Source organism: Sceloporus undulatus, chromosome 1 (genome assembly GCF_019175285.1).
Source record: "Sceloporus undulatus isolate JIND9_A2432 ecotype Alabama chromosome 1, SceUnd_v1.1, whole genome shotgun sequence".
In the NCBI taxonomy this organism is placed as follows: Eukaryota; Metazoa; Chordata; class Lepidosauria; order Squamata; family Phrynosomatidae; genus Sceloporus; species Sceloporus undulatus.
Window position 1 is genome coordinate 186,933,683 of NC_056522.1, and position 13,589 is coordinate 186,947,271.

General features: G+C 38.9%; 1 protein-coding gene across 4 annotated transcripts in view; it reads left to right on the plus strand.

The window, feature by feature from the left end:
* The window catches only part of INO80D (INO80 complex subunit D), a 61,890-nt gene extending 49,834 nt beyond the window's left edge, over positions 1-12,056 (plus strand). For 3 of the 4 annotated variants that reach the window (XM_042456044.1, XM_042456062.1, XM_042456054.1), the window contains exon 12: positions 258-1,856. In XM_042456044.1, the coding sequence (XP_042311978.1) occupies positions 258-1,429 (1,172 nt within the window). In that variant the 3' untranslated portion in view covers positions 1,430-1,856. Of the gene's footprint in view, positions 1-257 lie in introns of all 4 variants that reach the window. The other variant, XM_042456071.1, reaches the window with a different exon arrangement.
* The last annotated feature ends 1,533 nt before the right edge of the window (positions 12,057-13,589 follow it).

Below are 13,589 nucleotides of genomic sequence, written 5' to 3' on the forward strand. Positions count from 1 at the left end.
TTCAGTCAGGGAAATGGGAGGTCATGCAATAAGTTGGAAAGAACTGAAGATCATTCAGTTACATTTTAAAAACTACTTATAATTAGCAGTAGGGCCAAAGTCTCTTCAGCCTAAAATTTATTTGACACCTTGTTCCAGTGTTAAATGCATATAGGTTCTCTGTGTTAAATGTATACAGGAGCTAAGCTAATTAATGGTTTGTTTGTTTATTAGTTTATTTATATGTGTGTGTATATTTGTTAAATAATTCACCACAGGTAAAAATGGAGACCTCCTCCCTACTACTGAAGAGGCCGAGGAGCTGGAACGAGCCCTGCAGGCTGTAACTTCTCTTGAATGCCTGAGTACCATGGGAGTGCTCACACATACGGATGGCGTGCCAGTCCAGGAGCTCACAGACAGAGGGATAGGGGTATTCTCCACAGGTGCTGAAACTTCAGGAATTTCATCCTTGAGCCGGGAAGTCAATGCAGATCTAGGTGAGCTGCTGAATGGGCGTATCGTGCATGATGACAATTTCTCCAGCCTGGACCTGGATGAGAGCTTGCTTCGTTCTGCTACCTTATCCAACCCACCCACGCCCCTGGCAGGGCAAATTCAGGGGCAGTTCTCTGCCCCAGCCAACGTTGGCCTTACTTCTGCCGCTCTGATAAGCCAGAGTGGGCTTGGGGAGAGAGCCTTCCCAGGACAGTTCCAAGGACTTCATGATGGCAGCCATGCCTCCCAGAGGCCACACCCTGCCCAGCTGCTAAGCAAGGCAGATGACCTAATCACCTCACGACAGCAATACAGCAGTGACCATTCACACTCCTCACCCCATGGAAGCCATTATGACAGTGAGCACGTACCATCACCCTACAGTGATCATATAACATCTCCCCACACCACCTCCTATTCTGGTGATAACCTGACAGCTACGTTCTCCGCAGAGATGCCCATCATAGCACAACATCTGCTCCCGTCTCAACTGGAGGTGCCACTCAGTGGAGTGGTGAACCCCAGAACTCACTGGGGGAACCTCCCTGTCAACCTCAGCGACCCTTCTCCATTCAGCAACCTGCTTGGTGCAGACGGGCACCTTCTTTCCACTTCCCTTTCCACGCCACCTACCACATCGCACTCAGAGACCACACAGCCTGCCTTCGCCACTGTGACCCCCAACAGCTCCAGCGTGCTTCCGGGGTTACCACAGACCAGTTTCAGTGGCATGGGTACTACTGCATCGTCTGAACTCATGGCCTCCACTTCCCCCAAGCTGCAGCTCCCACAGTTCAGTGCAGCCTTTGGTCATCAGCTGAGCTCCCACAGTGGCATTCCCAAGGACCTGCAGCCTAGCCACAGTTCCATAGCTCCTCCAACAGGCTTCACACTCACAGGTGCCACAGCTACCAGTACCAATAATGCATCTGCTCCCTTCACCTCCAGCTGAGCTTGTCTATCGCTCTGAATTTCAGGCAGTTGGGGAACCTGTGTTCCCTTCCACCCATCCCATCCATCTTCTCCCTCCCTGGTTTTTGTCATCCCCTTCTTTTTAAAGACAGGGTTTTTTTAAAGAAAAAAAATCAAAAGAGTGGGCAAGAAGTCCCATTTCAAGACAGACCAGGCTTTTCCTGTCGCTAAGCTCTGCTCTGACGATCTTATGTGCTGTTTATGTATTGGTGCTCATTTACTCCTGGCAGGTTTGCTGTACTTACCCAGTTAATACCCCGTTTAGGAAACACAGCACAGATACTGGATGCCATTGACCTTAGGCTGAGAAAGGAGAAGATGGATGTAGTTGACCTTAGAACCAGAAATGAGAAGATACCTCAAATAAAACTAATGCAAGTTCTTAAGGTTCTGATCGAGCTTTCAGTCTCATTAGTATCTGAGGAGGAAGGAAGTGGAGAGTCACTATATGTTTAAAGGTGCAAATGGGATGAAAGGTAAATCAATTCTTTTTTGATTTGGTAATTGGGCACTGTAGAATTAAGGCAAGACCATGGTTCATTTGTTAATTCTGGCAGCTTGACAGTGGGCTCTTAACCTCCTCTGTAAGTATAAGGGGATATGTGTGTGTGCGTGCGTGTATTTGATGGGTAAATGACAGTTCTTTTCTTTCCTACATTTAAGAAATTCTTTCTCAAAACTGGTGATTGTTTCTACTAATTTCTGAAATTGGGTTTACTAAATAAAAGGAATTTGAAACATGCCAAATTGTGCTTGTTGGTTTGGCGTACCCAGGTGGCCACAGAAAAGTTTTATGTACTAGAATAAATTATAATGATTTTGTTTGTTCTAAAGTATAGATAATTCCTACAGTTAATCAATTATTGGTAAGTTGATTTTTTCAAGAAAAGCACTACATGGATTTCTCACATAGAAACAAATTCTTAGCTGAAACTGGCAAAAGTATTGTGGACTCCGGTTTTCCAAATCAGTGTAGGTAAGAATTGCTGAGTGTTTTTATCAAGTTGTAGTTGTCCCCAAATATCTGGTCTCTTCAAATATCTGAAGATCCCTACAGAGTGAGAGAGCCTGAGTGATGCTCCATATTTTAAAAATATTTAGATATTTTAAGAAATAATTTATGAAAAGTGTATAAGCTGCTGATAGGTTTTTCTTTTAAAGTACAAACATTCGTTTATGTCTTATCACTCAAGAATTTTTTAAAAGTCAGATTTTCTGTTTTTGACACGAAAAGCTGCAACAATCAAATTTTAAGAAACGTTCTAAAACAGCCATCAGTTTCCGTCCTCTTCCCCACCCCCATCCCTCAAAGTGGCCTTGTGCTTGTGGTGATTTTAATTCTCAATGAAGTAGTAGATTATGCAGTTTATTTTCTATGAAATCAAGTTCTACTCAGTGGAAATAATCCTTGCTATTTGAATTTTTTTCTGTTTATTTTTCCTATTGTAGCCAAGGAAAGAATTGTCATATACTCATAAGAGCAGGTGTCAACATGTCTCATAGCAACAGGTTTGAACTGTACATACCTTCATATAAATTTACAATATGTTAAAAAGATATGAAGAGAGTGCATACTCTACTAAACTATTTTAACTGGTTTGAGATTGGGAACAAGAGAAAGCTCAGATTTTTCTTTGTGACTGAAGCTGTTATTTCCTACTGTAGCTTTTGTATTCCATTTACAATGGTGCTTATATGAGAAATGTAAAAGAAGCCCCTCTGATTTTTAAACTTTTTGAGAGGAGAAATTCCAGTCATTGCCCATTAATACCCCACTGATTAGAATTATTGCCTTCTTTTAGAAAGCTGTGCTGCTTTTTCTTTTTGAAAGGATCAGGGAGTAAGAGTTAGCTCTTGCAAAACGTATGTAGCTAGAAACATTCTGTGCTTTGGACCTTGTGATATCTTACCCCAGCTGCCTGTATCTGAAACTGAACTGTATAATAAACATCTAAGTGTGAGAAAAATAATATTTGTCATGTAGACCTTTTAAGCTACATAAAGAATTGAAGTGAAGCTCCTTATCATCTTCCTTATTCTGTTCTAGTGCACAGTGTATTGTGAAATTAGGCTCTACTTGACAGGATGCAATCTCTCCTCACCCCACCTCCACATTGGTTTTTGCGCTAAACCAAAATTTCAGTTTTGCTCTTTTCCTTTCTGTCTTTTCTTTCCATAAAATTTGAATGGCTAAAGCTGATAAGCTCTCATGAAAAGGTAATTTGGTTTGGCAAATTACAAACTCATTTTGGTAATTTATTATGAACATCGTTTGGCATGACTTTATCCTAGCACCTGAAAATGCAGCAGAAGGTTGGGACCCAAAGACTACCATGTCCTGTGTACATGCAAGGGGTGTCCAGTCACCTCCTTGGTACTGCATCCTCCTCCAAACCCCTGAAAAGCTTCCATTGATAGCTAGGGAGCACTCCAGGTCAGTATTCTGTGGGGCAATGCTCCAGAGGGAAGATAGGCAAGTAATGAATGAAAACATAGCTTGGCATGGTTGAATGTGGCCAAATTGCCATTGGCCACTTGCAACCCTTTCTGCTGTTTCTCAGTTATATTCACAGTTTAGCTCTAAAAAGTGAACAAACATAGCCCTCTTGACATTCAGCCCAAATCTACTGCCTGCATAACTTGATATGGTGACATCCCTTTTCTGTAGAAGACACAGTGGCTCTATTTGATCATCATGATAAGATGTGGTTATTGTAACAGGAGTGGCTCACTTCTTTCCTCTTTGCCTAGCCCTAGACTGTATTATGCCCCCATCCACACTGCAGCTGCAAGGAGGAGTTGAGAAGTTTTTGAGTCCTATTTTAATTAACCACAGTTTGTTGTGTCACTGAATATGAGCAACTGGTTAATGATAACTCTGATTTGTTTCATAGACGTCAAGTTCATTCACTCTGTGGCTTATGAAGCAAGTCAGGCTCAAGAAATCATAGATTAACCAAAGGTTTGATGACATATACATTATGGTTAATCAAAAATAGTTCTGAAAACTTCCAAACTTCTCTTACTGATCAGGTGACTGAAATGCATAGACCTGGGTTGACAATGCATGGTTTCAGCAGTGGGGAGGTGTATGGGACTACAGTAAGCATTCTGTATATATTTGGGCAGAAAGACAGGCCCAAATCAGAGAGATTACATGCTAGCTTGAAGAGAGAGAAAAAATAAAATTCACTTTAACCTCAGTTTCTCCATAGAAATGTCACTGTATTATTTAACTGTGTCCTGCTACAGATCCCTTTTCTGTGGTGCATTCTGCTTGCTCTGGCTGCTCCTGTTGGTGCTTCTCTTTTTTCAAAACATTCTCTCCTGAAAATGAGTCTCTGGGGCTAGAGATTTTCTCTAACCAGGATTTAATGTCACCATATAGACTGAGGTTTTCAAAGGCACCCTGGAAAATTTGATTCACAGTTTTTGTTTTCATTTCTTGTTCTTGTGAATTATTTGTTTCCTTTAAGGAATTTGTGCTAACATCTAGTTGTACAGAATGAGTTACAGTAATACAGAACCTTATGTTTTCATATGTGGTTAAGGTGATGTGAGAGGGTGGTCTCCTGTAAAAGATATTCCCCTGGGGGAGTGAGGGCAAACTTTGTATTCTTTCAGTATATTTAATAAAATAGCTTGAAAATAATGCCTCCTTTAAAGTATGATGCTCATGTGAGATTGCCGGTACTAGGATATTTAACTATTGGTTCACAGTAAACATCCTGTCTCATAAACAAATACAAATAGTAACATTTAAAGGCACTTAACTGCTTGTATAACCTAGGATATTATATGCTAACAAAAGTAATTTGAATATGGTTCTTGCCACTTATATCTAGGTTTACAAGTGAAAAATGAGTACCTGTTGTCACCCTTAGAAATTTATGTCCAATATGGATCCTGGCAGTTTTCCTCCACCTTGTTGTTGTCACTGCTGCTGCTGTTGTTGTTATGGTTGTATGTCTTAGCTTTCTAGTTGTTTCCAAATTAGTGGTATGTAGAAGGCACACACACCTACACACAGAGAGGAGAAAGGCAAAAGAAACAAGACTCCTTTTCATTGCCACTGGAGGGCAGCATTTGGAAAGTTTTTCCTCCCAGCTTTTCCTCCCTGCAGAGTCTGAGAATATGACTAAAAAGCATTTTATTTTTTCTGGAATTTGAAAGAGCTAGAAAGAAAAAACTAAGGGCTGAAAAAAGAAAGAGATGAGGAAATAATTCAGTGTAACACCTCTCTAAATCTTAACAACACAATTCAGCTGTAGACACACAAATACAAATACATGAGCTGGGTTAGTACACTGAACTTGGTCTACTGTTTCCTTTTGGGCCCCAAAAGATAAAAGTACCCAAAATTGTGTTGTCAAAACTGTAATGTCACTTATGGCTTTGACTGTGGAATGGGCTGGCTGAGCCTGAAATTACTGAAATAACCTGCATCTTAAAAGAAACAGACAAACTCTTAAATGGATCCAGCCTAAAGGGATGAGCAGGTGGGTTACACTATATAGAGTGATGATTTCCGTTGAGGGAATGGGGCTGATTCTACCGTGTTTCTCCGAATGGTGTTGGTAATCACTGTCCAGTTTGGGGCACATCTCAGGGATTCCTTGTTGAAATAAGGGCCGTTAAAAATAGTTTTAAACCAGTAATTTTACAGTAGAATGTCATCAAAATGTGAGTACCAGAAAGAGAATACCTTGTTTTGCTTTTGCCTCCTGTAAAGAAGTGAGAGAGTAGATCTCTGTATGTTGTTCATACAGAGCGTGTATCATTCTCTTCTGGAAGCTGCTCAAGTCCAATGTATAGAATCTTTTCCCTCCCATCATGTTGAGCTTTAAGCTTTTATTTAACAAAGCCTTTCCTTTCCCTGCCTAAAACCCAAGGGTTCAAAATACTTATTGTAGATTTTTAAAAGAAAATGTATATTAATTTATGCTATTAACATCACCTCATAAATTATGTTTTCTACTAAAAGAAACTATTGAGTGTAATGAATTATGTTGCATATGTGTTTTAATAGCTATAAAATTATACACATTTTATTAAAAGTCATCATCCCTACCCCACCCCATGTAGCACCTTTTTACACTGGATCTCTGCTGTGCCGAGTGGTACCATTATTCTTTTCTACCTTGCAAATATAAATATATAAATAAAAATATAAAACAGATGAGATGAAAATGGTATCTTGTACTGGACAAAACAGAAAACTTTGCTTGCCCCACATGTTCCTCCTCTGAGGACTGTTTTTCTGCAATAATTTAATCTGTGGTTTGTATTTACGATGGTTAGGCGTTTTTAGTTACAGGGTAAATAGATCACATTTGAATTCCAATTACAGCAGCTGTGAATTGTTCACCAAGTTTTCAAGACTTCTCCCCACAAAGGATACATACATTTCCAGTTTGCTATACAGGTTGGAAGTTCAAATGGCAAAACATTGAATCTAGGGATCCACAGTGTCTTAAACTGGGAATTTTCTCCCCTCCGGTCCGCACAAAGGAGTTCCCACTGTGACTTAAGAATAGAACTTAGGTATCTTGTGTGCATGTATGTATAATACACACACACACAAACACACAAAAATATGCATTGAGGGGGAAACTGTATGTGTGATATATGAATGTGTATATTGTATGTAGGATATTGGGGGGGTCATAATGAGAAAAATAGCTGAGAGGGTGATAGAATGTATTGTGGAAATGTGGTCACTCATTTTGTGCTGACGGTTGTACAAATAACCAAACTACATATAGTGTCTTCTTACAAGGCTAAACTCTCTGCTATAATATTTGTTTGTTTGCTTGCTTTATTCCTTTTTTAATCTCCCGATTGCACTGAGCCCTTTTAAAATGATAGAAAATTCCATGTTTTGAAGACAACCTTAAAAATAAATAAATAAATAGAGCTTGCTTAAAAAGGATTTAAAGTGGCATTCTTACGTGTGATGGGAGCGTCAGCCATGGGAACCAGCTATACATATTTAGGGGGATACTAGAGTTTTCTGCCTCCAGTTTTTAAAACTGTTCTTGTTATCAGGCTATGGATCTTTGTGCTAAGTGGCTTTCTATCTTTATGATTGATGTTTCACTTCAAAACTTTATATCAGGAATTGTTTGGCTGTCCAGATGATGTTGGACAGCAACTCTCAGCAGTCCTAGCCAGTATAGTCAGTGGTGTAGAATGCTGGCAGTTGTAGGCCTAACAATGTCTGTAGGGCTTTGTTATTCCCACCTCTGCTCTACTCTTTGTGTTTCAGAAGGGGATCAGGCATTTGAGAAATATTGCTGGGGGATTATTAAATAGCACCACAGTTACTTTCCATCCCAAAGACTGCTACCCTGACAACCATTTTAGTTTCTGATAAGTTCATAACTTCAGAAGCATGGAGTTCTTATTTAAGTCAGTGCAAGTGTAACTCATGTCTTTTTGCTAACTGGTCAGCAAAATGGGGGTGTACATTCCTTTGCCATAGCCACTTCCCCCTTTGGAGCGAATGTTAAATAGTGGCCCAGCATAAATGTTGATAGTTCAGGCTTGTCCAGGTTTTTCTTCTGCAAAAAAATCTGAAGTTTACTTAAATATGACTTTCAGATCATGATTTAAAAGAAATTCTTGATAGCCTTAACCATAGTTAATAGCCAGGTTAGCATATCATGTTAAACCATAACGTAGCATTGTGAGTACTAGCCTACCCTCCTCCTGTATGCCCACAGAGAAGCATAACCTTTCAGACTTTACTAACTGCAGGGTATCACTGACCTGGTTTGAAGCCAAGATATGAATGGACCCATGATTGATTGGGATACACTAGAATAATGAACCACAGTTTAAAACTGGCATGTGTCAATAAACCATAGTTAACACTAGTCCCAGTTTGGCATTTGACATAACAACAACCTGCAGTTTGCTGAAAAGGGGAAAAAGTTGTTTCAGTCTCCTCTACAGCTGTGCCTTAGGCTTGGTCATGAAACAGAAAATGATAATTTATATAATGTGGAAACACTGCCACTGCCTATGACCAAGTGCTTCACTGCAGACGGAGAAAGAAGAATTTTGCTCCAAGCAGTGGTCAGGTCGTGAGGAGTGAATGTTCATTCCCTTGACTTATGCACTAGCGTGAGTGCATGGAGCTTATTGATTGGTGTTTTAAATTGGCTCCAGCCTCCCAGGCTGCAGCCAGGGTGTGCAGTTGAGGCAGGGTTTATCACACACTGAATTGCTGCCAAATCGCAGGCCGCCATCAGCCCGGGTCCCAGCTGTGCTCTGCCAGCACTTTTTAGAAGTTGGAAAGCTTTCCATCTTTTAAAAAGTGCTGGCGGAGCATGGCTTAGACCCGGCTGGGACCTGGGCTGAGAGTGGCTTGTGATTAACATCCCAGCTGCAGCCTGGGAGACTGGAGTCAATTTAAAATGCCAAGTAATAAGCTCCTATGAGAAGGCCCTAAACATTCTTGCCCATTCCCTTTCTCATTTGGATATGAAAGACTGCAGTATCCAAACTGGAAACATCTATGCCTTAAATGCAGCATCTTCTGCTGCTGTGGAAGACATCTCCATTCATACAGATTAATTATTTGTTCACACATTTAGATCATGGGGCTTTTTATGACAGTTTTCATTGAAAAACAGACAAACTATATTTTTCTTAGATTTCCTTTAATTTTGTTTTTTCAATTATTTTATGAACATTTGATTTCTTGTAGATACGCATGCAGTGAGACGGGATTGTGGGTTGTTTATGGTCTTTGCTTCCTCTTAGTTGGTGAACCTGGGTAGTACTAGAGTGAATTTATTTATGGGAAAGAGTAGACTCCTTTTGTGTATACATGTACAGAGAGATGTATATCAGATGTGGCAGTACTTCACTGAATGTGACATTGCCCTTCCCATGTACAAAAGAATATGAACGTGAGACTTCTAATTATATAGATATGCGCATATTTGTGTCCATATGCCAAGTATACATGTGGCACACACATACAAAATATATGTTGCAATGGGTGTGTATGTGTGGGATGAAGACCTATGTATAAGAAACTGAAATTTAAGGATAACTTAAAATGTTTTGATTTCCACTACTTTTGTTAGCATGGAATTCTCTTATTGTGTTTGCTTTGTTGCTACTATAAAAGCCCTATGAGATCTCTTCAACATCTCCCCAGTGAAGCCCTCCTTACATATTTTTATCTCTTTGTTTCTCTAGCAGAATGCATGCCTATCAGTGCTCAGTCTTTCACTTGGATCTCTCTTAGTCCTTCTGAAAAAGAGAGGACTTCCCACTCAGTAGAGTCAAAATTGAGCAAAGACTTGCTGCTCATATGCTGCTTTGTTAAACTGCTCATTTTGATTCCAGTTGCTTAATCCAAGCAATCTACCCCCTTACATGTACATCTTTCTTGTTATTATGTCAAAGCATAATCTCAAATGCATCATTTCACCCCTTTTCTTTCCATATGATGATACAAACATATAGAGAAACTCCTTTGTTTTGCTCTAGATATGTGTGGGGCTTTTTTGTCTACTCCTGACATTCCTGATTCTTTGCTAAATACATTGCTTGGAGTTCAACAGTCTTTTTATACATAGCAGAACAACTACCGTAAATGGAGGCTTTATACAATCTTATAATTGATATTTAGCATGGCTCAATTAATATTATTAAATAACTGTTTGCCTCCTTTTTTTCTTTAAGTAGCAGAGTAACTTAAAAATAGTTTTGTATTCTTCACTTAACGGCTCCTTCCCATGACCAAAAGGCCAGTTCTGCACACAGGTGACTTCAGTGTGCAGAATGGTTGGCAGCATAACAAAAGTCACGATTACTGTTGTTCTGTTGCTTGGTTCTCTTATTTTTCTGTGTATGACAAGGGATGTGTGAGGAAGGAGAGCTTATAAGACTCTTCCCAGGTATCCTGAATATGTGATGCTGTGCTTTGCTATACTGACACTTGTCATTCTACATTGAGCTTTCAGTCTTTTTTTAAATCATATGAGTCACTCATACATTGGATTTAAATATCTGCCAGTGGAAGGTCCCATATGTCCAGTAGTATATGCGCCCCACTGAAATGTGTAACCGACTCCCTTGTAGAATATGCCATTAGATTATTTGGTCTTCAGGGCTCTCCCATCTATCAATAATACTCCCTCCGCCCTCCAAAAATATTGAGATTAGTTTAGCCCCTAACAGGAATTGTAATGCCCTTAATGTTCATGCACAACCCAAGAATTGATATTGTAGGGCCAAATGTTTCTGTATATGTATGTGTATATACATGACACACTATTTCAGGGCATAAATATATATTTATATGTGTATGCAATATATTTTTCCCCCATCCCCTTCTGCATTCATGATTATATGAGAGAGAATATATCCTAAATGTACATTTTGGTTCACTTTTGACATATGAGCAAAATGCTGTCCCAGTTCTGTGTCATAAATGAAAGAAAAAGAATATTTATAATTCTCAAAAAGCCATTTGAAATTGTCTTTGAACAAGATAGGAGGTTGGTTTAGTATATACTATCCTGTGTCGATAGGGAAGGTGCCTGTTTCTAAGTGTGGATCTTGTTGATTGTAATGAATTGCCTTTTCTTTTTAACCCTGTTTTTAAAATTGTCACTATTTGCATTCGGCTGTAAAACAGTTTTCCTCCAAATTTTCCTACAATCAGCATGCTTCCATCACTGTTTACTTTGAGCTTTGGATAGCATTGGTGTCACTGAGGGGAATAGTATATGCTGATGCCTGTGTGAGAATACAGTGAGGCTTCACTGTTCTGCCAGAAACAAGGGTTTAAAGGTGAGGTGGTTTTGTTTTTTTAAATCACAGAAAATGCCTGGAAATGAGTCTTTCTTCTTATTCATTCAGAAAGTTCTTGATTGGGAACTACTGCATTCAAAAGAATTCCTTGGCCTGTTTTCTGCATCACATTACCCTGTGACTCGCTTTTCCAGGACTGAATTGATTTGTTGTGTTCAGGTACAAAATATAGAGGGCCATATCTATATATATAAGGGGGCATGTGCCTAAATATTTATTTAAGAATTTATTTAAGAACACAAGTTTAAAGCCTAGGTGATTTGAGCAGAGAGCATTCATTCAAGCAAAGCTGGAAAGGAGGAAATAAGCAAATGGTTAAATGTTGGTCACAAAGTCTAGAAAATGACACTTTCCCACTTTCTGTCTCTCCCTTTCTCTCTCTTTCACATGCACACACAATCTCAATCCCAATCTTTCTCAGGGCTGTCCGAGACTTTAAGAGTTGGTATTTCTGTCATTTTAAAATGAGCTTTGTTAAAAAAGTTTTATTTTGGAAACAGCCGCATAACAGATTCATGGCCACCATTTTTTTGTTTTTTTTAAATGGGGAGAAGATGCAATGGGAAACCCATGGTGAGGCAGCAGTATTGTGGGAAGTACAGCTTGCTAATGTTAACACGTGTCCTTCAGGGTAACAGCACGGTAGCAAGGATTATCCTTATCTGTCTACATTCATTTGTTCCTATTTGAACTCGCTGGCTGTCCCTCCCTGCATACATTGAATTAAAAGCTAAATTATAACGTGTTGAGCATAAATAACAGCCTAAAGGGAATATACAAACAATATTGGCATACATAAAGATCCAAAAATAAATGTCATTCTTATCTCAAGGCTAGAGTGGCTAGGGACAATCGAGAACATCTATCCCTGGGAATTTTAGCATGAATAAAATTCATATTTTGACACATTTCCTGCTGGAAAGTTTGAGAGCAGCATTCCAGAGGGTAGGTAGCAAGGCTGGCGTTTGTATTTTCCCTTTGAATTGGAAGACTCACATGTTCCTCATACTTCTCAATGAATGTACTGTACTACCATTTTTTAAAAAACAACAACAATGAAATTATAAGATTGGTCTCCTTTGGTTATCTGGTCCTTGTTTAATTGATTTAAGGTTTTTTTGTATACAGAAGTTTACATTTTTATGTATATTCTTGTGTAAAAAACAGATGTAATATGTGTATAAAACACTGTATGTATTATCTGTATATAGTGTGAGAAAATGATTTTTTCCCTTTTCTTTTGGATGTATTAATAAATCTTGCTGTGAAGTAATCTTGGTTTATTTTATTAAAGTGACATTTTTATCTGAAGGTCTTATTTGCTATAGTGTCGGGGACCAGTTGTGCGGCTTTGTATTGCAAGTGTACACATTGTAAAGGACTGACAAAGAGAAATAACAAGTCTCACCAGAATTGTACATATGTGGCCTCTAATTTGGCTTCTGTGAGCTTCCACAGGTAGCTATCCCTTAAGAGAAAAGCACCTGAAGGTTTCTTGGCAGCTATTATTTACTTAACCAAGGGTCACATAATGTAACACTGATTCGCAATGACAGCAATGTTAAAAGCTGATTCAAGGCAAGAATCAAAAAAGCAGATTATATACATTAAAACCAACCATTTTAGAAGCCAGATGAAGTATTTCAGACAAATAATGCAAACGGTATGTACATTTTACAATCTCTGCTTCATTCTTTCCTTTGTCGAATTTGCAGGTTCTGTTTGCATAATCTGGCTTTAGGTGTAGAGACTTTAGGCATAGAGGTGTTACACTAAAGAAGTTTCCTACAAACTGGCAAATTACAATTGCATTTATTTTCAATTTTAGCAATTTACATTTCTGATCTGGGTCTAAGTTCACAATTGGTCCTGATGACTTAAATCTAGGATTGTGTCATGCTCTCAGCATTGTACAGTAAATGGGGAAGGTAGATTCTGGTGAAACTAGATATTGAGGGGAATATGCATTCCCTTTTATTAGCTTGTTTTCCCTTCCAGAGCAGCATTTCTGAGATGCATGCATCAACAAGACTTATAAATTAAACCCATGTTTAACCTGCTTTAACCAAGTTTAATGATCAGTCACAAAACAAAATACAGAAAATGCAAGATAAACAGTTGAGAGCAATCCTATGCTATGGAAAATAGATGTTGGTCATAACTTGAGGGAGTACCTTTACAAAAATAGAAAAATAATGTTAAGCATGTTGTCTAGACCTTGCCTTGAGCAAAACTGAAACTTTACAACATGAGGCAGTATTCTATCATTTCCAAATATTTGACAGCATCCAGGTGTGCAGAAG